Consider the following 22,773-nt stretch of genomic DNA (forward strand, 5'->3'; position numbering starts at 1 on the left):
CACCCATCAAACTATTTTGACAAGTTAACAGTCAGGGCTAGAGCACAAATTCATTTTGTTGGCAAATGCAATTCAATCGTTTTGTTGTGATGTCCTTTAACGGTGAAAGCTAGGAGGCATACAAATGAAAGACATCTGTGCTCACTGATTGGCTAACTTCATTTGTGAAAAAGGTTTGTTGGGAGGCTACACTTAGGTGTGTGATACTGAAATGCAGAAAGGAATGTCACATTAATGATCCTCCTAGCATACCAGTTCACTTCTTTTTAACTCTTTTTTTCTGTGAATAGATAAAGAAGAAGTGTCAGGCAATTGTGAATCTGTGGCATGTACAGCAAAGAATGGCAGGCACAAAGGTAGAGGATAAAATTAATTGATGATGTAAAATAAGCACTTGTGCTGACCTTGCTAAAAGTGTCAGGAAAATGGGCTAAGTCTCCATACTAATCTTAAGTCAATACAGGGTACAAAACAACTTTAATTTTCCAGTGTGCCCTTCAGGCAATCTGTAGCCAGGCCGTACTAGCCCGGGAGTAATTTTCATTGGCCCAAAATGTTATCGGAAGTAATTAATTAAGACATCAAAGAATTTTCATTTGCCTGTTAGGCAAGTGAAATATACAATCCACTAGTCCCACCGGCAGTAGAAATCCACTATCCTCTGGCTATCATATCTGTGTTAACACTGCTCTGGCAACTTCTGTAATAAATGTTTCTTTTACTTTTTGCATTAACATCACTTGTTTTAGATATACAAAACTCACTGTAGTTCTTGCTCAGTGAAGAAAAAATAATCATTTTAATGCACATTTTTAACCATTTTTTACAGTGCGACAACTCTCAGTGTAGCCACCCATCAAACTGTTTTGACAAGTTAACAGTCAGGGCTAGAGCACAAATTTATTTTGTTGGCAAATGCAATTCTATCGTTTTGTTGTGATGTCCTTTAACGGTGAAAGCTAGGAGGCATACAAATGAAAGACATCTGTGCTCACTGATTGGCTAACTTCATTTGTGAAAAAGGTTTGTTGGGAGGCTACACTTAGGTGTGTGATACTGAAATGCAGAAAGGAATGTCACATTAATGATCCTCCTAGCATACCAGTTCACTTCTTTTTAACTCTTTTTTTCTGTGAATAGATAAAGAAGAAGTGTCAGGCAATTGTGAATCTGTGGCATGTACAGCAAAGAATGGCAGGCACAAAGGTAGAGGATAAAATTAATTGATGATGTAAAATAAGCACTTGTGCTGACCTTGCTAAAAGTGTCAGGAAAATGGGCTAAGTCTCCATACTAATCTAAAGTCAATACAGGGTACAAGACAACTTTAATTTTCCAGTGTGCCCTTCAGGCAATCTGTAGCCATGCAGGCTATACTAGCCCGGGAGTAATTTTTACTAGCCCAAAAAGTTATCGGAATTAAAACATCAAAGAATTTTCATTTGCCTGTTGGGCAAGTGAAGTATACAATCCACTAGTCCCGGTAGTAGAAATCCACTATCCTCTGGCCATCATATCTGTGTTAACACTGCTCTGGCAACTTCTGTAAGAAATGTTTCTTTTACTTTTTGCATTAACATCACTTGTTTTAGATATACAAAACTCACTGTAGTTCTTGCTCAGTGAAGAAAAAATAATCATCTTAATGCACATTTTGAACCATTTTTTACAGTGCGACAACTCTCAGTGTAGCCACCCATCAAACTGTTTTGACAAGTTAAAAGTCAGGGCTAGAGCACAAATTCATTTTGTTGGCAAATGCAATTCTATCGTTTTGTTGTGATGTCCTTTAACGGTGAAAGCTAGGAGGCATACAAATGAAAGACATCCCTGCTCACTGATTGGCTAACTTCATTTCTGAAAAAGGTTTGTTGGGAGGCTACACTTACAAATGAAAGACATCTGTGCTCACTGATTGGCTAACTTCATTTGTGAAAAAGGTTTGTTGGGAGGCTACACTTAGGTGTGTGATACTGAAATGCAGAAAAGAATGTCACATTAATGATCCTCCTAGCATACCAGTTCACTTCTTTTTAACTCTTTTTTTCTGTGAATAGATAAAGAAGAAGTGTCACGCAATTGTGAATCTGTGGCATGTACAGCAAAGAATGGCAGGCACAAAGGTAGAGGATAAAATTAATTGATGATGTAAAATAAGCACTTGTGCTGACCTTGCTAAAAGTGTCAGGAAAATGGGCTAAGTCTCCATACTAATCTAAAGTCAATACAGGGTACAAAACAACTTTAATTTTCCAGTGTGCCCTTCAGGCAATCTGTAGCCAGGCCGTACTAGCCCGGGAGTAATTTTCACTAGGCCAAAAAGTTATCGGAAGTAAGACATCAAAGAATTTTCATTTGCCTGTTGGGCAAGTGAAGTATACAATCCACTAGTCCCACCGGCAGTAGAAATCCACTATCCTCTGGCTATCATATTGTGTTAACACTGCTCTGGCAACTTCTGTAATAAATGTTTCTTTTACTTTTTGCATTAACATCACTTGTTTTAGATATACAAAACTCACTGTAGTTCTTGCTTAGTGAAGAAAAAATAATCATTTTAATGCACATTTTGAACCATTTTTTACAGTACGACAACTGTCAGTATAGCCACCCATCAAACTGTTTTGACACGTTAAAAGTCAGGGCTAGAGCAGAAATTCGTTTTGTTGGCAAATGCAATTCAATCGTTTTGTTGTGATGTCCTTTAACGGTGAACGCTAGGAGGCATACAGATGAAAGACATCTGTGCTTACTGATTCGCTAACTTCATTTGTAAAAAATGTTTGTTGGGAGGCTACACTTAGGTGTGTGATACTGAAATGCAGAAAGGATATTACATTAATGATCCTCCTAGCATACCAGTTCACTTCTTTTTAACTCTTTTTTTTCTGTGAATAGATAAAGAAGAAGTGCCAGTCAATAGTGAATCTGTGGCGTGTACAGCAAAGAATGGCATTCACAAAGGTAGAGGATAAAATTAATTGATGATGTAAAATAAGCACTTGTGCTGACCTTGCTAAAAGTGTCAGGAAAATGGGCTAAGTCTCCATACTAATCTTAAGTCAATACAGAGTACAAAACAACTTTAATTTTCCAGTGTGCCCTTCAGGCAATCTGTAGCCATGCAGGCCGTACTAGCCCGGGAGTAATTTTCACTAGCTCAAAAAGTTATCGGAATTAAGACATCAAAGAATTTTCATTTGCCTATTGGGCAAGTGAAGTATACAATCCACTAGTCCCACCGGCAGTAGAAATCCACTATCCTCTGGCTATCATATCTGTGTTAACACTGCTCTGGCAACTTCTGTAATAAATGTTTCTTTTACTTTTTGCATTAACATCACTTGTTTTAGATATACAAAACTCACTGTAGGTTTTGCTCAGTGAAGAAAAAATAATCATTTTAATGCACATTTTGAACAATTTTTTACAGTGCAACAACTCTTAGTGTAGCCACCCATCAAACTGTTTTGACAAGTTAAAAGTCAGAGCTAGAGCACAAATTTGTTTTGTTGGCAAATGCAATTCAATCGTTTTGTTGTGATGTCCTTTAACGGTGAAAGCTAGGAGGCATACAAATGAAAGAGATCTGTGCTCACTGATTGGCTAACTTCATTTGTGAAAAAGGTTTGTTGGGAGGCTACACTTAGGTGTGTGATACTGAAATGCAGAAAGGAATGTCACATTAATGATCCTCCTGGCATACCAGTTCACTTCTTTTTAACTCTTTTTATCTGTGAATAGATAAAGAAGAAGTGTCAGGCAATTGTGAATCTGTGGCATGTACAGCAAAGAATGGCAGGCACAAAGGTAGAGGATAAAATTAATTGATGATGTAAAATAAGCACTTGTGCTGACCTTGCTAAAAGTGTCAGGAAAATGGGCTAAGTCTCCATACTAATCTTAAGTCAATACAGGGTACAAAACAACTTTAATTTTCCAGTGTGCCCTTCAGGCAATCTGTAGCCAGGCCGTACTAGCCCTGGAGTAATTTTCATTGGCCCAAAAAGTTATCAGAAGTAATTAATTAAGACATCAAAGAATTTTCATTTGCCTGTTGGGCAAGTGAAGTATACAATCCACTAGTCCCACCGGCAGTAGAAATCCACTATCCTCTGGCTATCATATCTGTGTTAACACTGCTCTGGCAACTTCTGTAATAAATGTTTCTTTTACTTTTTGCATTAACATCACTTGTTTTAGATATACAAAACTCACTGTAGTTCTTGCTCAGTGAAGAAAAAATAATCATTTTAATGCACATTTTGAACCATTTTTTACAGTGCGACAACTCTCAGTATAGCCACCCATCAAACTGTTTGGACAAGTTAACAGTCAAGGCTAGAGCACAAATTCATTTTGTTGGCAAATGCAATTCTATCGTTTTGTTGTGATGTCCTTTAACGGTGAAAGCTAGGAGGCATACAAATGAAAGACATCTGTGCTCACTGATTGGCTAACTTCATTTGTGAAAAAGGTTTGTTGGGAGGCTACACTTAGGTGTGTGATACTGAAATGCAGAAAGAAATGTCACCTTAATGATCCTCCTAGCATACCAGTTCACTTCTTTTTAACTCTTTTTATCTGTGAATAGATAAAGAAAAAGTGTCAGGCAATTGTGAATCTGTGGCCTGTACAGCAAGGAATGGCAGGCACAAAGGTAGAGGATAAAATTAATTGATGACGTAAAATAAGCACTTGTGCTGACCTTGCTAAAAGTGTCAGGAAAATGGGCTAAGTCTCCATACTAATCTTAAGTCAATACACGGTACAAAACAACTTTAATTTTCCAGTGTGCCCTTCAGGCAATCTGTAGCCAGGCCGTACTAGCCCGGGAGTAATTTTCACTAGCCCAAAAAGTTATCGGAAGTAAGACATCAAAGAATTTTCATTTGCCTGTTGGGCAAGTGAAGTATACAATCCACTAGTCCCACCGGCAGTAGAAATCCACTATCCTCTGGCTATCATATCTGTGTTAACACTGCTCTGGCAACTTCTGTAATAAATGTTTCTTTTACTTTTTGCATTAACATCACTTGTTTTAGATATACAAAACTCACTGTAGTTCTTGCTCAGTGAAGAAAAAATAATCATTTTAATGCACATTTTGAACCATTTTTTACAGTGCGACAACTCTCAGTATAGCCACCCATCAAACTGTTTGGACAAGTTAACAGTCAAGGCTAGAGCACAAATTCATTTTGTTGGCAAATGCAATTCTATCGTTTTGTTGTGATGTCCTTTAACGGTGAAAGCTAGGAGGCATACAAATGAAAGACATCTGTGCTCACTGATTGGCTAACTTCATTTGTGAAAAAGGTTTGTTGGGAGGCTACACTTAGGTGTGTGATACTGAAATGCAGAAAAGAATGTCACATTAATGATCTTCGTAGCATACCAGTTCACTTCATTTTAACTCTTTTTTTCTTTGAATAGATAAAGAAGAAGTGTCACGCAATTGTGAATCTGTGGCATGTACAGCAAAGAATGGCAGGCACAAAGGTAGAGGATAAAATTAATTGATGATGTAAAATAAGCACTTGTGCTGACCTTGCTAAAAGTGTCAGGAAAATGGGCTAAGTCTCCATACTAATCTGAAGTCAATACAGGGTACAAAACAACTTTAATTTTCCAGTGTGCCCTTCAGGCAATCTGTAGCCAGGCCGTACTAGCCCGAGAGTAATTTTCACTAGCCCAAAAAGTTATCGGAAGTAAGACATCAAAGAATTTTCAGTTGCCTGTTGGGCAAGTGAAGTATACAATCCATTAGTCCCACCGGCAGTAGAAATCCACTATCCTCTGGCCATCATATCTGTGTTAACACTGCTCTGGCAACTTCTGTAATAAATGTTTCTTTTACTTTTTGCATTAACATCACTTGTTTTAGATATACAAAACTCACTGTAGTTCTTGCTCAGTGAAGAAAAAATAATCATCTTAATGCACATTTTGAACCATTTTTTACAGTGCGACAACTCTCAGTGTAGCCACCCATCAAACTGTTTTGACAAGTTAAAAGTCAGAGCTAGAGCACAAATTTGTTTTGTTGGCAAATGCAATTCAATCGTTTTGTTGTGATGTCCTTTAACGGTGAAAGCTAGGAGGCATACAAATGAAAGAGATCTGTGCTCACTGATTGGCTAACTTCATTTGTGAAAAAGGTTTGTTGGGAGGCTACACTTAGGTGTGTGATACTGAATTGCAGAAAGGAATGTCACATTAATGATCCTCCTGGCATACCAGTTCACTTCTTTTTAACTCTTTTTATCTGTGAATAGATAAAGAAGAAGTGTCAGGCAATTGTGAATCTGTGGCATGTACAGCAAAGAATGGCAGGCACAAAGGTAGAGGTCAAAATTAATTGATGATGTAAAATAAGCACTTGTGCTGACCTTGCTAAAAGTGTCAGGAAAATGGGCTAAGTCTCCATACTAATCTTAAGTCAATACAGGGTACAAAACAACTTTAATGTTCCAGTGTGCCCTTCAGGCAATCTGTAGCCAGGCCGTACTAGCCCGGGAGTAATTTTCACTAGCCCAAAAAGTTATCGGAAGTGAGACATCAAAGAATTTTCTTTTGCCTGTTGGGCAAATCCACTAGTCCCACCTCCACTATCCTCTGGCTATCATATCTGTGTTAAAACTGCTCTGGCAACTTCTGTAATAAATGTTTCTTTTACTTTTTGCATTAACATCACTTGTTTTAGATATACAAAACTCACTGTAGTTCTTGCTCAGTGAAGAAAAAATAATCATTTTAATGCACATTTTGAACCATTTTTTACAGTGCGACAACTCTTAGTGTAGCCACTCATCAAACTGTTTTGACAAGTTAAAAGTCAGAGCTAGAGCACAAATTTGTTTTGTTGGCAAATGCAATTCAATCGTTTTGTTGTGATGTCCTTTAACGGTGAAAGCTAGGAGGCATACAAATGAAAGACATCTGTGCTCACTGATTGGCTAACTTCATTTGTGAAAAAGGTTTGTTGGGAGGCTACACTTAGGTGTGTGATACTGAAATGCAGAAAGGAATGTCACATTAATGATCCTCCTAGCATACCAGTTTACTTCTTTTTAACTGAACCATTTTTGACAGTGCGACAACTCTTAGTGTAGCCACCCATCAAATTGTTTTGACAAGTTAAAAGTCAGAGCTAGAGCACAAATTTGTTTTGTTGGCAAATGCAATTCAATCGTTTTGTTGTGATGTCCTTTAACAGTGAAAGCTAGGAGGCATACAAATGAAAGACATCTGTGCTCACTGATTGGCTAACTTCATTTGTGAAAAAGGTTTGTTGGGAGGCTTATACACTTAGGTGTGTGATACTGAAATGCAGAAAGGAATGTCACATTAATGATCCTCCTAGCATACCAGTTCACTTCTTTTTAACTCTTTTTTTCTGTGAATAGATAAAGAAGTGCCAGTCAATTGTGAATCTGTGGCGTGTACAGCAAAGAATGGGAGTCACAAAGGTAGAGGATAAGATTACTTGATGATGTAAAATAAGCACTTGTGCTGACCTTGCTAAAAGTGTCAGGAAAATGGGCTAAGTCTCCATACTAATCTAAAGTCAATACAGGGTACAAAACAACTTTAATTTTCCAGCGTGCCCTTCAGGCAATCTGTAGCCAGGTCGTACTAGATCGGGAGTAATTTTCACTAGCCCAAAAAGTTATCGGAAGTAAGACATCAAAGAATTTTCACTTGCCTGTTGGGCAAGTGATGGATTTAAAATCCACTATTCGGGCTATCGGATCTAAACGTCTGTTATTTCCGGTAGGTTTTTTAATTTGTGATTATAATTATATTATTCTGTGTTTTAGGCTTAAATATACCACTGGGGGGTGTGCTGTATGGCCATTTAGCCGAGGTGAGTTATTTGTTGATGATTTTAGGGTTGGTTATGGTATAGTATTTGCCAGTCTTGTTAAGTTGCATGCATAGTTTCGTTAGGAATTACTATCAGATATAACCAACTGAGACTCATGAAAACTGTTGACCTGAAAATCGTGGTGTTTTTCATTAAGTGATTACGCCATCACATTAGGCCATTGTGCTGTGCTGTAGGGATCTTTATGAGTCGAGTGGGATCTTTGTGAGGCTATATTCCACAACGGAAGAGCCCTGTTGATCATTGATTATCGCAAGTGTGAATCACATGTTGGAGCTTTGAGCATCTGGGAAACACATTTGGTTTTAGAGTGTTGTACTTAAATATCAGATATCATACACTGGTTAATTTATTAAACACAGTGTCAAAAGATAGGTGGTTTCAGTTGGCTGTTCGGTCTGTTTATGCTGCTTCAGTCTAGTCATACACAGGGTCCAAATTTTGGAAGATTTTATTTGCAGATCCAAAATATTCTGCATTGGGTTAAATAATTCTAGTGAATGCTTTTGGTGTGATTCACACTCTTTAGATTCTAATGACTTATTTAATATATTGGTGACCCTTACAATTTCTAGGCTGAAATCATAAAAATGTCACGAAATCTGCAAATAAAGTCGAAAATAGTTCTTAAAATATGCGTATCTACATGTAGCTTACTGCATTGAACCAAGCGCATCTTATTATAAGTATAAATTGATGTAATGGAAGTTTAGGTTGGCTTTTTATATGTTAATAAGGCAGGTAAAGTCTGTGGTGTGAGCCAAGTGGCCCTTAAGGCCATAGCTTATCCTGGTTTCTGTAGCATGAAGCATCTGGGAGTATTTCTACTCAGTCCCCCCTGGATGGGATGCTAGTTCATCGCAGGGTTTCCCCCCAGCAGTAATTCACCGGTACCCATTTATACACTTGCGTGAAATGAGGGTAAAGTGTCTTGCCCAAGAACGCAATGCAGTGCCTCGGCCAAGACTTGAACCCAGACTGCTCAATTTAGAGTCCAGCTATAAGCAATTAATTGATTTTTTTAACAATATTTCTTTCAGGAAGAACCTGTTGAACTATTAAGTGATGAAGACTATTGTTCGGATAGCTCTGAAGAGAATTACAAAAAAGCACATTCACCAGGTAAAAACTGACATCAAAACAGTAATGACTTTTGTTTCCTTTCAATTCTGACTGGTGAAAAAATAGTTGGTTGCGGTTCTGGAAGTGTTTTTATAAGTTATTTTTATTTGTTTCAATTTCTAGCTGTTACAAGGAAACGGCCCCTTGATGGAGGCAGTGATGAAGAAAGTGAAGATCTCCATGTGATCGTGAAGAGAAACTCCAGGAGAAAAGCAAGGGCCTTCATATTAGAAACAGACAGTGATGAGGAGGGAGATAGTAGTGTTAAGACAAATTGTGAATCTGGCACGAGGGAGAAGCTGGTTCAAAGTACAGAGCTGGAGGTTGAAATGACAAATGAAGAAGGTTACAAGGCTGGTGAGTATTGCTGGCTAGTTTATTTACTCTAATTTGTACTTGAGCTAAATTATTAAGCAGCGCAGTTCTTTTAAGCAGGCATACATGGACCCATGTGAAAAGTGGCTGATTCATTGGTATTGTTCTTATTGTTTAGAAGAATAGTGTTGATTCTTGTAATTATAAAACCACCTTTTGAGTGTTGAACAAGTACAAATAATGAAAGCAATAAAACTTAAATGCTTATTAAACAGCCGCTGTATGGATACAGGCACTTTACCTCAGAAGTATACGGCCTTTTAAGGCCAGGAAATGGCCGAAATCACGAATACAGTTACATGGATCAGATTTACGCAAACTTTTATTTGAGAACTTGACTAAGTATATAACTTTTATACAAGTTCCCTTTGTTTCATTTTATAGCTGTTGCAAAAAAACGACCCCGTGGTGGTTGCAGTGATGAAGAGAATGAAGATCCCCACCATATGAACACAAAGAAACACTCTTGGAAAAGAACGAAAGCTGTCATCTTAGACAAGGAGAGTAGAAGATATCAAGATGCCGATGCAAGTGAAAAACTAGAGGTTAAAAAGGAAGACGAAGAAGGTAAAGCTACGATTGCCTTATTGGTTGTTAGGCCCTAAAGAGCTAAGCAATCTTGGAGTGATTTTATTAAAAGTGACTTACCTAGGCTCTCAGATGAAAAACACTGGGAACAGGGTTAAATTGGCATTTACATCGCAACTCTCAGTGATAAGGCTCCTAGGTGTCTCCAAAGAGGTTCCAGGGTTTTCATAAATCTTACTTCCCTAAAAGTTAAACGCATTTTAGTGATATTAGAAAATAAGAGGCTGGGCCATTTGGCCATTTGTCATTATATAAATGGGGGTATAACTGGCAAATCGTGGCCTAACAGGTTCTTAAAAAATACAATCTTACTTGCAGGTTTTTACTGTACTTCTTAGTTTGAAAATGACAAATGAAGAAACTATCTTCACTATTTTTTCGAACTGTACTGAGCCTTAATTGAATGAAAATATTTGTAAAATACTGTATTTTATTGTGAGAATCTGAGCCCAGTTTGTAGTGCACTATAGTGTGTTTCTCTCATTAGCATACTTTCATTGTTTTGCAGTTGTCATTTCCTGCTCAAAGAAGGGCGAGAACAATGCTAGGATATATGACAAACGACATTCCTGCTATTACTGTGACAAGTTGTATGCAAAAATTGCTCGACATTATGAACATCACCACAAAAACGAGGCAGAGGTAGCTGAAGCATTTGCTTATCCACGAGGCTCAAAGGATCGTAAAAAAGCCCTTGAAAAGTTGCGACTGCAAGGCAATTTTCATCACAACTTGCGCGTGTTGGAATGTAAAACTGGACAGCTCATTGTCATGAGAAGACCTGGAGAAGATGAGGAGTGTTCTCAAGACGACTATCTACCTTGCATTTATTGCCTGGGATTTGTAAAAAGAAGGGATCTTTGGAGGCACAATAAGACTTGCAGTTTCAAGAAAGGCGATGAGGATGATAAGGATACTAAGAATGATGAGGAAGAGAATGATTACCAGAAATGCCAAAAGCTTCAGGCTAAAAGCAAGTTATTAATTTTGCCATCAGTATGCCCGGGGAGGAGCTCACCCTTTCAAGAAGTTGTTGCGTCCATGAAGTCAGACCAAATAACTCTTGTCGCTCGAAATGATTCTGTTATAAGTGCTCTTGGTGCCATGATGGTGGTAAAGGTTGGAACCAGGCGATCTCATGACATTTCCCAAAACATGCGAAACCTTGCACGTCTGCTTATAACAATGAGAGAAGCAGAAAAAAATGAAAATGCCGGGCTGCTGCAGTTCCTTTGTCCTGAAAAATTTGATGTCGTTGTGAAATGCGTCATGGACTTATCCAATTTTGATGTAAAGATGGGTGAAAGTCGGGTTGGTACTCCATCGTTAGCGTTGCATATTGGCTATGCATTAAAGAAATGCCTTGGAATAGTTCGTGGAAAAGCACTTCGTGAGAAAAACAGAGGTCTGCTTGAAGATGTGGAGAATTTTGAAAAACTCATGGAGGCTGAGTGGAATTATCGTATCAGCCGTCATTCCTTGACAACACTGAATGATAGGAAGCATAATCAACCAGACCTTCTCCCAGTTACAAGTGACCTTCAGAAGTTAAAGGAGTACATAACTTTAAAGATCATTTCACTCACTTCACAGTTAGAATCTGCTAGACCAGATGTACGCACCTGGCGAGAGCTAAGTGAATTGGTGCTGAACAGGCTGATACTCTTTAATAAAAGGCGAGGGGGAGAAGCAGCAAGACTCCGTGTGGAAACCTACACCAATCGCCCTGATTGGCACAAGAGCACAAGTCAAGATGTCTTTGGATCTCTAAGTGGTTTAGAACAGCAGCTGTTTAAGAGGTACTGTAATAAATTACTCAAGACATAGCAAATCGATGATAATGAGGTCAATGAGTAATCAACGGTAATACTGAGTTATCAGTCATTAAGTATTCCTGACGATTAGTAATCGATATGGCCGGACGAGTTGAAAAAAAAAATCGTGGCTGATTGCTTACTCGTCCATGCCATTGATTACTCAGCTATTCATGCAGCCATCGAACGGTTTATAGTCATGCTATTGCTTACTTCGACATACATGTTATGTGCTTTCATCTGCTGGGTTATTTATTTATTTATTTACTTATTTATTTATTTATTTATTTATTTATTTATTTATTTATTTATCATCATCATCATCATCATCATCATCATCATCATCATCATTATTTCATTTCTTTGTTTGAATTCCACTTGAACATGGTAAAATATACCCTCCAATTTTAACCAGAATACCCGTCGGAGCTCTGGCGGGTGCCTGGTCTCATTATAAAAGCACTGCATGTTCATCAAAGTCAAACTTTTAAGAGACATGAATTGTGTCATTGATTTTTGTCTTGTGTTTTTACTAAATGATTTGGACATAAACTTGTATCTGAATGTATGACTGACTTGAATAATGAAAACTATGGAAGCAAAATTTAACCACTATACAGCTGTACCTCATTTTTAGTTGCCTGACTGACTGGTTCTCTGACTGACTGACTGACTGACTGACTGACTGACTGACTGACTGACTGACTGACTGACTGACTGACTGACTGACTGACTGGTTCTCTGACTGAATGACTGACTGACTGACTGACTGGTTCTCTGACTGACTGACTGACTGGTTCTCTGACTGACTGACTGACTGACTGACTGACTGACTGACTGACTGATTGATTGATTGATTGATTGATTGATTTTTATTGGGTTCTGTTGTTCATTTTTAACCCAGGTTGGATTTGATAGAAATTAGAGGAAAGAGAGGTCGAAAGGTTCCAATTCTCCTAACAAAGGAGGTTAAGAGAGCAATTGATGTTCTATTGGAAAAGCGGAGTGAAGTAGGCATTAATCCAGAAAACCCCTACCTGTTTGCAGTTACTAGTAAGCAGTCCTTAGGTCATCTACGGCCTTGGGAATGCCTGAGAAAAGTGGCAACCTGTGAGGAATTGGACTTAGAAAAACCAGAAGCTGTAACCAGCACCAAACTTCGAAAATATGTAGCCACAGTTTCCCAGATCCTAGACCTACAAAAGAACGAACTAGACTGGCTAGCTCGCCACCTTGGCCACGATATCAGGGTCCATAGAGAGTACTATCGATTACACGATTCAACCATAGAACTTGCCAAGGTTGGTAAACTCCTTTACACAGTTGACGAGGGGAAAGCCTCACAATGGGCCGGAAGATCGCTTGACGAAATTGACCTGAAAATTGATCCAGTTACAGGTAATTAAGTTTAAATAGATTGAAGCACCAGCAGGAATGTAATATTTTGTGGGAGAGTAAACATGAAATGTTATTTTGACTGCAATATTAAAAGACCACTGAAAAAAAAGTAAATTGTACAAAATTTAGTGTGCTCTTTAAAGTCGTAAAGAATTCTCATTTTGAATGGTGTGACCAGCACCTGTTAAGACTGACATTTTGTGATTTCCACATCATATTGCCAAATGCCACCAAATACACGAGTGACCCTTTGATAACAGTACTTTATAGTACTAATGGGCTAATCCTGTATAAAGATTTGTATATTATTATTATTGTTGTTGTTGTTGTTGTTGTTATTATTATTATTATTATTATTATTATTAATAATAAAAAGATTCCATAGAACAAGATAAAACAGGGACTATTGAAAAAAAAAAACAGGGTTGCAAATATGCAAGTGGATTGCAATTCAACAAAATTGATTTTTGAACAGGATGTACAGAAATCAAAACTGCCATCTTGGTGAAATTCTGAGCCTTTAAGTAGTTATTTTTTCTCCTCAGTTAGTGTTTCTTTCTTTAGAAAATAAAGTGTGATTGTAGCACACTACAGGCCTTACTTAATAAAATATGATATATCAAGGGTTACCGTGCCTTGCTTGTGTTGTCTTTGGCTTTTTACAGATGACAGGGAGTCTGGATCAGAAGAAGACTGTGAAAGTGATACTAATGCTGAGCTACCGAGTCCTAGTGTCCAAGTGCAACAACGGAGAGTGGTGAGTTACATAGCACTACTGTGTCTTCAGGTTTTTAGGTGTTTATATTCTCTGTTTTGGTTTTGGAAAACAAAAGGTTTCGTTTTGTCGTTTGCAAAAATACTAGAGTTATGCTGAGAAGCTATTTTTAATAAACTTTATATCTACTGATCTGTTTTACTTCACCTCTGCCTAAGTACTGTTGTTTCTTTTACAATATTTTCTGCTTTAGGAAGAGGAAGGGACAAGCAGCTCAAAAGAATCACCATCAGGATTAAATGGTATGTTAACTAACTTTGAATTTCTTCTCAAATTTATTTTTACACACTTACATCTGTGCTCATGGTTTCCTTCCCTGTTCGTCCACTTTGTGTTTAGGAATCTACCAATTGAATTTATTACCGTATAATCTTTTTACCAGCTAAGACCAAAAAGACCACAGAAGAAAGGCATGGCGCAACAAAAGAGAACAGAGGTACGTAGCTCACATAGCTTTTTATTTCTGAATATACCCTACCCCTTTGTTATTTGGCCAAGAATTCTCAGTTTTCATGACCATGCGAGGACCATCAACTGACTTCTTTCTTACAATTAATTTATTATCCTATAATCCTTTTACCAGCTAAGACCAAAAGGACCACAGAAGATAGGCATGGCCCAACTAAAGAGAACAGTGGTAGGTAGCTCACATAGCTTTGTATTTCTGAATATACCCTACCCCTTTTGTTATTTGGCCAAGAATTCTCAGTTCCCACGCAAGGACCATCAACTGAATTTTTTCTTGCAATTAATTTATTATCTTGTGATTTATTTATACAGCCAAGACAAAAAAGACCACACAAAATAAACAAGCCGTAGCGAAAGAGAACAATGGTACGTAGCTTAAAATGGTATCTTTCTAAATATGCAAGTAAACCTTTGTTGTTTGATGAAAAATTCTCAGTTTCCATGCAGGTTCTGTAGCTTTTAACAGCTCCGTTCATTTATCTTTAAGTCCACAAAAGCCTAGCATTACTAGAGTTTTTTTAAGAATGTTTTAACTATAAAAACAAAAATCGTTAAACATGTTTCTTTTACCATATTTCAATTGAAATCCTCAAGTTACCTGAACTAACTCATTTTTAAGATGTTCGTAATGTAAAGAGACTATCCTCTTTTGTTGCCACACTAGTGTAAACATAGACGTGACTTAATATGTATCTGCACTCATACCCAGGTCCTGCTGCTTCTCTAGCAAAGAAAAAGGGTTACAGTGCCTGGACAAAGGAAGAAAAAGACGCAGTTTTCGAGAAACTTGGTGCCTTTGTCAAAAACAGGAAACTGCCAGGAAAGCGTGACTGTGAGAACTGTATAAGACAAAGTGACGGAGTGCTAATCAACAGACATTGGACAGCTGTGAAAAATTGTGTGAAGAATATTATTTCACGAGCAAAAGCATTGGAAGACAAAAACACCTAGACTTTTTTCGGAACTTGCCACATTTCCAGTAACTGAGTAGGGTAAAAAGAAAGAAACTGAAAACACCTAAACTTAATCAAAAAGTTCTGGTCAACAGTGATTGACAGAACTTTATGAAAAATTCTGTGAAGAATATTATTTCCCAACTAAATTTTGGCAAGAAACTGAAAACACCTTTAAACTTAATCAAAAAGTACTGGTCAACAGAGATTGACAGAACTTCGTGGAAAAATGGTGTGAAGAATATTATTTCACAAGAGAGCTATTTCAAGAAACTGAAAACATCGTACCTTAACTTTATCAAAAAGTACTGGTCAACAATGTTTGACAGAACTTTGTGAAAAATTGTGTGAAGAATATTATTTCACAAGTAAATTTTGGCAAGAAACTGAAAACACCTTTAGTCAACAGAGATTGACAGAACTTCGTGGAAAAATGGTGCGAAGAATATTATTTCAGAAGAGAGCTATTAGAAGAAACTGAAAACATCTAAACTTAATCAGCAAAAGGTGTTGGTCAATAGAAAATTGTGTGAAGAATATTATTTCACAAGAGGGCTATTTCAAGAAACTGAAAACACCTTTAAACTTTATCAAAAAGTATTGGTCAACAATGTTTGACAGAACTTTGTGAAAAATTGTGTGAAGAATATTATTTCACAAGTAAATTTTGGCAAGAAACTGAAAACACCTTTAAACTTAATCAAAAAGTACTAGTCAACAGAGATTGACAGAACTTCGTGGAAAAATGGTGTGAAGAATATTTCACAAGAGAGCTATTGGAAGAAACTGAAAACACCTAAACTTAATCAGCAAAAAGTGTTGGTCAATAGAGATTGGGGAGTTGTTGTGAAAAATTGTGTGAAGAATTTCTTTTCACAAGCAAAATTATTGCAAGTAATTGAAAATACCTTAACTTAATCGGCAATAAGTACTGGTCAACAGAGATTGACAGTCGTTGTGAAAAAGGTGTTAATATTATTTCACAAGCAAAATTATTGTAAGTAACTGAAAAAACCTATACTTAATCGAAACTTGTTGCGTTTCCTGTGAGTCAAATTCAACTTATTGAGGCAAACTTGAACGAAAAAGTCAAAAAAGAATGGACAGGTTTATGAAAATTATTATTTCCTAAACAAGATTATTGCCAAAAACACCTAAAAACTCCTGTAGACTTATCAGACCTTGTTACGTTTCCTGTCAGTGCTGGTCAATTATAGCTAGTATTTCTTTTTTAATTGACTCTAGTCCTACGTTTTATACATGAGCCTCTGGCTCGGACCTCGTCCCACGTTAGGACTTAAAGTTGTATTGTATTGTATTGTAAGACCGACAAAAGTAATTTTTGTAATTCCAAGTTTTCTTTGATTTCGCACTTTACATTTTCTTTCGTCGTTTTGGGACTGAATATCATAGACTGTTATATAAGCTGCCTATTAATATCTATGATATATAGCGGGTATTCCTTGTCCGCGCGGGGATATGAATTTTATCTTCGAGTATCTCTCACAAGTCAGCGTAGCGAACGAGTGAGAGATACTATCAGCACGAGAAGATAAAATTCGTATCCCCAAGCAGTCATGTAATCTGTTTTTTTATATAGATACTGATGAAATTTCCAGATAAAAACTAAATTTTTATTAACTTTTGAAACTTGTTTTTCGCTAATCATCTTAGTAACCATGACGACGCTTCACATGTGAAAGAGAAAAATAGTATCTTCACTGCGCGCGGTGAAGATATGACTTTTTAGTATAAGGAGATATCCTGGTATTTCATCAGCAGTTATGTAATAAATCTTTTTAAACTCTTGTTAAAGCAAAACTTGGTTTTTAACAATGATAACTTTCCTCGGTCCTCGTGTTATGTTTTACCGTAAATTATCGGACAGTTGTAGTTTTAGAGGCAAGACAGTTATAAAGAAAAAACTCGGGTTATTGGGAAGAGTTACATTCGACTAACTGCATGAGGCTAGCTTTAGACTTACAGTATAAACCCGCAAGTAAGAACCTGTATTTTGCTAAGTTAACCTAAACAGGTTCTTAGGCTCTAGTGACATCCTTATACTTGTGATTTATATTTATATGATTGCAACAGTATTAATATTTTGTGATTGTCAACATTGGCATTTATATTGGAACTAAGAGTGATAAGGCTCCAGCATGTGACATATCTTATTTCCTAAAAGTAAACGCTTTTGACTGATTTTAAAAAATGAGAAGCTGCTTCCAAGCTCTAGGCTAAAGTGGTTCTTACTCGCGGGTTTTTATTTAATCGAAACTGGTTACGTTTTTTTGGAGCTAGATCTGTAAGCATAGAATAAAAGGAGTCGTGTGTTCGTCATCGTTTTGTTTACCTTTAGTTCTGACAGATCAGCTAGGTTTGTTCAGATTAGATTTAAGGACGGTGCCTACTAATACCGAAGTATTTTTGTCCGGTTTAAGACTATGCGGGAAAAACAGATCTTAGCAAGGGCTATTGGAATCCAAAAAGAAAATTGGGGGTAATCATGCATTTTTCAGAGATAAATAAGCAATAATATCTCTAAAAAGCGCCAAAATATAAAGCAATGTAAGGGATTTTTTCCTAAATTGAAGATTAATTATCTCTGAAAAATGCATCGTTACCCCCAATTTTCTTATGAGATACCAAAAGCATTTGCTAAGTTCTGCTTTCTCCGTATAGTTTTAAACCGCGCAAAAATATTCTTGTATTAGTAGGCACCACCCATAACAAACCCGAGTATCTCGAGATGCGCAGAACGTATGCGCACTAACAACAGTGGGCACCGTCCTTAACTGAGTTCCTCTGTAATAGGTCTCTGAGTTATAGTTAAAGCCTAGTAACCAGTAAATAAAAGTGATAAATTTTCCATAAAAAATAGTACATTAAACAAAGTTGAAGAGTTCAGTTTGCGTGTTGTTACTTGTAACATGAAACAACCCTCTTCATTTCTATGAGAGTTCCTAAAGAAAAAGATAACAATTTGCGAATGTATTATTTCTAGTCAATTGTTTATCTTAGAGGAACTTAACTTTAAATCATCAAAAAGGATGCAGCCATGCATTAAGGAGCGGAAGGACCTTGTATATAGCCCATAGTTTCTTTAAATTATCAGTTTCCAGAACTGTTATTTCAACCGTTCAGCAGCAATATATGAACGGCACTGATATCGAGAAACTGTTTTCGTGATAACTTGTTTTCTTCAAGCCAGTTCCGGTGAAAAGGTTATATTCCGGGAAACCTGCCTCGCTTATCCTAATAAAAGTATTCGTCAGTCCCATCAGTTTGATCTACTTATAAGTTTACTTTAAAGTTGAAGAGTTCACTTTGCGTGTAGTGCAGTTACTTGTAACACGAAACCCTCTTCATTTCTATGAGAGTACCTAAAGAAAAATATAAAACTTTGCGGAGGTATAATTTCTATTCAAACTTGGAATATTGGTTGTTTATTTAAAGGAACTTAATTTTAAATCACTAAAGAGGGTGCACCCATGCATTTAGGAGCGGCAGGACCTTGCCCATCGTTTCCTTAAATTATCAGTTTTCAGAACTGTTATTTGAACCGTTCATAAGCAGCAACAGAGAAACTGCACTGATATCAAGGAACTCTTTTTGTGATAACTTTTTTACTCTACAAATTCTAGTTGCTGTTTTCTTCAAGCCAGTTCCGGTGAAAGGTTAGCCTACCCTCGCTTATCCTAAAAATAAGTATTCCATCAGTCCCATCAGTTTGATTTCCTTGTAAGTTTTCATAAGTACATCGTGGACTGAACATTTTCGAGTCCCCACAACGAAGAACTTTATAAGCAGTCCCCATAATTACATTGAGTATTTGTCCCCACAGTTAGCGATTTACAATTTTTATAATATAATGGCTCTGGACGTTCCCTTGTTGGGAGTAAATTAAAATGCACTCTCTCTTTTGGTATTAGCTATACTGGAAGTCGGTGTCCCCAGAGTGCAGGTAGCGATATATGGTCCCCGCAAGTAAGCATCGGTAAGTTCCGGTGAAAGGTTAGCCTACCCTCGCTTATCCTAAAAAAAAGTATTTCATCAGTCCCATCAGTTTGATTTCCTTGTAAGTTTTCATAAGTACATCGTGGACTGAACATTTTCGAGTCCCCACAACGAAGAACTTTATAAGCAGTCCCCATAATTACATTGAGTATTTGTCCCCACAGTTAGCGATTTACAATTTTTATAATATAATGGCTCTGGACGTTCCCTTGTTGGAAGTAAATTAAAATGCACTCTCTCTTTTGGTATTAGCTATACTGGAAGTCGGTGTCCCCAGAGTGCAGGTAGCGATATATGGTCCCCGCAAGTAAGCATCGGTAAGTAAGTAACACCATTTCCTGTATTGCGTAATGGTTTTAACAGAAGACAAATTGGACCTGTGGCTTGGCTGGTAGGCACTAAATGTATTTGTGTGATATGCATGTGGACACTGACAGGTCTTCTTGATCAGCTCTACTTCATGACGATCTTTACTGCTTACATACTGCTGGAGAGTAGGGTGCCTGTACTGACCATTCTGTTTGTGCTTCGCAAAACCATGCTCTTTGCGTGACTCGTTGACAAATGCATAAAGGTTAAACTTGTCCAGAACATCATGCAAATCTGCCTGCTCGAGTGATTGGGTATCTGCCTCCAGACCCTTAACAGTCTCTGCAAAGCCATTGACTGAAGCATGGTATAAGGTTCCCTCAGGGCCAGCTGTTGCCATCTTGAGGTAGCCTTTCCGTTGGGCTGTTAAGCTCTCCATGTAGGCCAATGAATCCATAAGTTTCTCTGTGCTTTCAACAAATGGGACGGCATGTCTCGTTCCAATCTGAGCTAGTCGATTCTGCTCCTTTTTAGGAAGAAATCCTATGGCATGGTAAATTTCTCGAACCTTGCTCATAAACGTACATGCAAATTCTACAGGAGTGTGGATCTTTATGTAGCCAGTTTTGCTTCCACCAAAGCAACAAAAAATGGCACTGTCAAAATCAAAACATAGCCCTGTGGGTTCTGAAAGCTGAGACTTTAGCTCTTTCTCTGAAAGGGAGATAGAAAAAACTGGTCTCAAATATGAAATTCACTTTCCTGATACGCACAATTTTATTATACGTTAGTTTCGGGTAATAAAGCAACAGATTGCAATTGTTATTGTATCTTCACTGTTATCAATTGATAAAATAACATTTTGATATAATTGTGACTTGCAGTATTCTTATAGAAACAAAAAAAGCGAAAATCATGTATAAGATATTGCCATAAGACATGACAGAGCTTTTTCTAGTTTTCTTACAGTAAAGGCCCAAAGCAGAGCTAGTCCAAGCTTAATATTTGGGGCTTTCAACCACAGTGCTGGAACCAATGAGTATTGAGCAGCACTCGACACAAGTTGAAAAGATCACGTAATCAACAAGCAGCTACGTGAAGCCTACCACTGTTTCCTAGAGCGCGCCCACTGATCGAGATTCAGCGGTTACTGCTGAAGAATTGCGAACAAAATGGTGCGACCTGCACCGTTTGTAACGTCTGACATTGTTGGTCGAGAGAACAAAAGAACGAACAACAAAAGAATGTGCCTAGACACAAAAACAAAACAATGGAGCTGCAGCTCAGCTGGGTTCAGTGAAAACAGAGCTTATAAAAGATACAGGCCTACTGAACGTAGTCACCTCACAAACAAGTTCTTTGAGTCCCTGCATGTTAAAAGCCAAGAGGATACCCAGTGAGCATGTAAATTGATTTATCAGCGAGATAGGTGGGGATAAGGAACTGTCATAAATGATCTGGCTTTCCACGAGTCTCTCAGGAACTCAGTGGCTAGAACAACCGACCTGTTTACCGGGAAGGGCAAGGGATCGACTCCGGTCAGAGGCTCAGAGTTTTATTTTTCCCACGTTTGCGACATGGTGAACACTACATGTTTCACCGACCATGTACTTCACAGCAATGTCTAAAATGAAATAAGGCGGAACCCCGTTAATACGACCACCATCGGGTCGTGAAAATATGGTCGCAATAACGGGGTGATCGGATTAACGAGGTTGTAAAATCAAGGAACTATAACTGGAGTTTTCAATTCGTTCGCGGCACAAAAAAATGGTCGTATTAACGAGGTGGTCGTAGAGCGGGGTTCCACTGTAATAGGAGATTAAAAGGCTTTATTTCTTCTTGTTGAACGCTCTTTGATGCAGATCGCAAGTCTAGATAATTATGAATCAAAACGTTTCCAAGCTACCCGTTAAATTTTTAAGTTTCGTTTTAAAAAACAATAAAACACTTTTCCATTTTTTTAAAAAAATGGACAACCACTTTGAGTTTGTAACAAGGCATGTTTCCATCGTTTAACAATCATCCCCTGATCAGTTGTGAGTTCGTTTACAGTTGTGATTCGAATTTATACTAGCAATGGCGTAACATATTTTAAAATTAACGGACAATATTTAAAAGCGCGAGGCATCGAACATTACATTTTGCGTAAACCGAATATACAAAGCCGGAGAAATATAATATAAGCAAGAAAAATAATTAAAGCTATGACACAAAATTGTTTTTGTTTAGTGCTGTTGTCTTACATGGAGAAAATGTTTGTTTGTTTGGCAATTACACATCAGAGAACCTGGACTTCCATTCTCGGAGTATTACAGAACGAGATACGAAAGGCCAGTTTACATTTTTGTCTATCACTGTTCTGAGAGTTTAAAAAAATGGAACACAGCAAAATGTCTCATACGAACCTGATGTGAATCGTAAACTAACTTGCAGACAACAAACGAACTTATTAACATAAAAAGCTCACGTCCAAAATAATGAAAAAAATGCGATGTTTGGAATGCTTTCACCTTTTTGCAGCGGTTTGTTCTTTGAACACGTATAATTTTTATTTCATGTCTCTGAAAATATCGAAGAAGACACGGCACATTAAAAGAGCTTGTGAAGTCTTACATATAGTATTGTAAAAATCAGGAACTTTTTAGAGTAACGAAAATAAAAGCGCCGCCGGATCTTATACCGTAAATGATGTAATCAGCAATAAATAGTAGAATTTCACTTACCATGAAATAAACCTTTCGTTATATAGATGCCCTGGAAAGCCAATTCAATGCACGGTTTTGTAATGGTTTTCCTACACGAAGAGGTCGAGAAGGAAGGGCGGCTGGAGAGAGGCTTTTCTTTTCACCCTACTCCCCACCGGAAGGTTTTGTTCATAGCCTAGGAGTTAGTTGAATGATCATTTCGTGCAAACAGAAAAGTTTCGGTTAAACGAGCTTTCGTAGACACTAAAAAGGTCGTTTGCATTTCAACATGCTCGCTTTCATTCCGTGTTTCGATAGCGTGATATTGGATCGAAATTAAAACCTTTTCTTGGTCGCATAAACAATTCCTAGAAAT

The 22,773-nt window shown here is 37.5% G+C and overlaps 2 protein-coding genes across 53 annotated transcripts in view; one reads left to right on the plus strand and one right to left on the minus strand.

The window, feature by feature from the left end:
• Positions 1 to 18,291, plus strand: part of LOC146466769 (uncharacterized) — a 45,245-nt gene extending 26,954 nt beyond the window's left edge. For 14 of the 50 annotated variants that reach the window (XM_085126560.1, XM_085126561.1, XM_085126553.1 and 11 more), the window contains 21 exons: positions 291 to 356; positions 1,141 to 1,206; positions 2,058 to 2,123; positions 2,899 to 2,964; positions 3,745 to 3,810; positions 4,595 to 4,660; positions 5,437 to 5,502; positions 6,279 to 6,344; positions 7,410 to 7,472; positions 7,824 to 7,870; positions 8,932 to 9,013; positions 9,137 to 9,370; positions 9,773 to 9,955; positions 10,485 to 11,775; positions 12,695 to 13,188; positions 13,854 to 13,945; positions 14,157 to 14,205; positions 14,346 to 14,399; positions 14,547 to 14,600; positions 14,744 to 14,797; positions 15,141 to 18,291. In XM_085126560.1, the coding sequence (XP_084982686.1) occupies positions 291 to 356; positions 1,141 to 1,206; positions 2,058 to 2,123; positions 2,899 to 2,964; positions 3,745 to 3,810; positions 4,595 to 4,660; positions 5,437 to 5,502; positions 6,279 to 6,344; positions 7,410 to 7,472; positions 7,824 to 7,870; positions 8,932 to 9,013; positions 9,137 to 9,370; positions 9,773 to 9,955; positions 10,485 to 11,775; positions 12,695 to 13,188; positions 13,854 to 13,945; positions 14,157 to 14,205; positions 14,346 to 14,399; positions 14,547 to 14,600; positions 14,744 to 14,797; positions 15,141 to 15,382 (3,467 nt within the window). In that variant the 3' untranslated portion in view covers positions 15,383 to 18,291. The remainder of the gene's footprint in view (positions 1 to 290; positions 357 to 1,140; positions 1,207 to 2,057; positions 2,124 to 2,898; positions 2,965 to 3,744; positions 3,811 to 4,594; positions 4,661 to 5,436; positions 5,503 to 6,278; positions 6,345 to 7,409; positions 7,473 to 7,823; positions 7,871 to 8,931; positions 9,014 to 9,136; positions 9,371 to 9,772; positions 9,956 to 10,484; positions 11,776 to 12,694; positions 13,189 to 13,853; positions 13,946 to 14,156; positions 14,206 to 14,345; positions 14,400 to 14,546; positions 14,601 to 14,743; positions 14,798 to 15,140) is intronic. The other 36 variants (XM_085126559.1, XM_085126571.1, XM_085126578.1 and 33 more) reach the window with 25 other exon arrangements.
• LOC146466770 (uncharacterized) lies at positions 6,241 to 22,732 on the minus strand. Of its 3 annotated transcripts, none has more exons than XR_014867895.1 (3): positions 22,437 to 22,732; positions 10,037 to 10,158; positions 6,241 to 6,268 (listed from the first exon to the last, which is right to left on the minus strand). XR_014867895.1 is itself a non-coding variant. In XM_085126622.1 (2 exons), the coding sequence occupies exon 2, from the start codon at positions 20,285 to 20,287 to the stop codon at positions 19,625 to 19,627; it is 663 nt and encodes a 220-aa protein (XP_084982748.1). In that variant the 5' UTR covers positions 20,288 to 20,424; positions 22,437 to 22,732; the 3' UTR covers positions 17,074 to 19,624. The 3 variants fall into 3 exon arrangements, 1 of the variants encoding a protein (XP_084982748.1); XR_014867896.1 differs by lacking the exon at positions 22,437 to 22,732 and adding an exon at positions 7,372 to 7,399 and having other exon boundaries at positions 10,037 to 10,453; XM_085126622.1 differs by lacking the exons at positions 6,241 to 6,268; positions 10,037 to 10,158 and adding an exon at positions 17,074 to 20,424.
• Positions 22,733 to 22,773: the final 41 nt, after the last annotated feature.

The sequence above is a fragment of the Pavona decussata genome, unplaced genomic scaffold, assembly GCF_977016875.1.
Source record: "Pavona decussata unplaced genomic scaffold, jaPavDecu1.1 SCAFFOLD_140, whole genome shotgun sequence".
In the NCBI taxonomy this organism is placed as follows: domain Eukaryota; kingdom Metazoa; phylum Cnidaria; class Anthozoa; order Scleractinia; family Agariciidae; genus Pavona; species Pavona decussata.

Excerpts from the sequence above, each read along its gene's own strand:
- LOC146466770 (XM_085126622.1), bottom strand. The coding sequence starts at position 20,287 with ATGAGCAAGGTTCGAGAAATTTACCATGCCATAGGATTTCTTCCTAAA.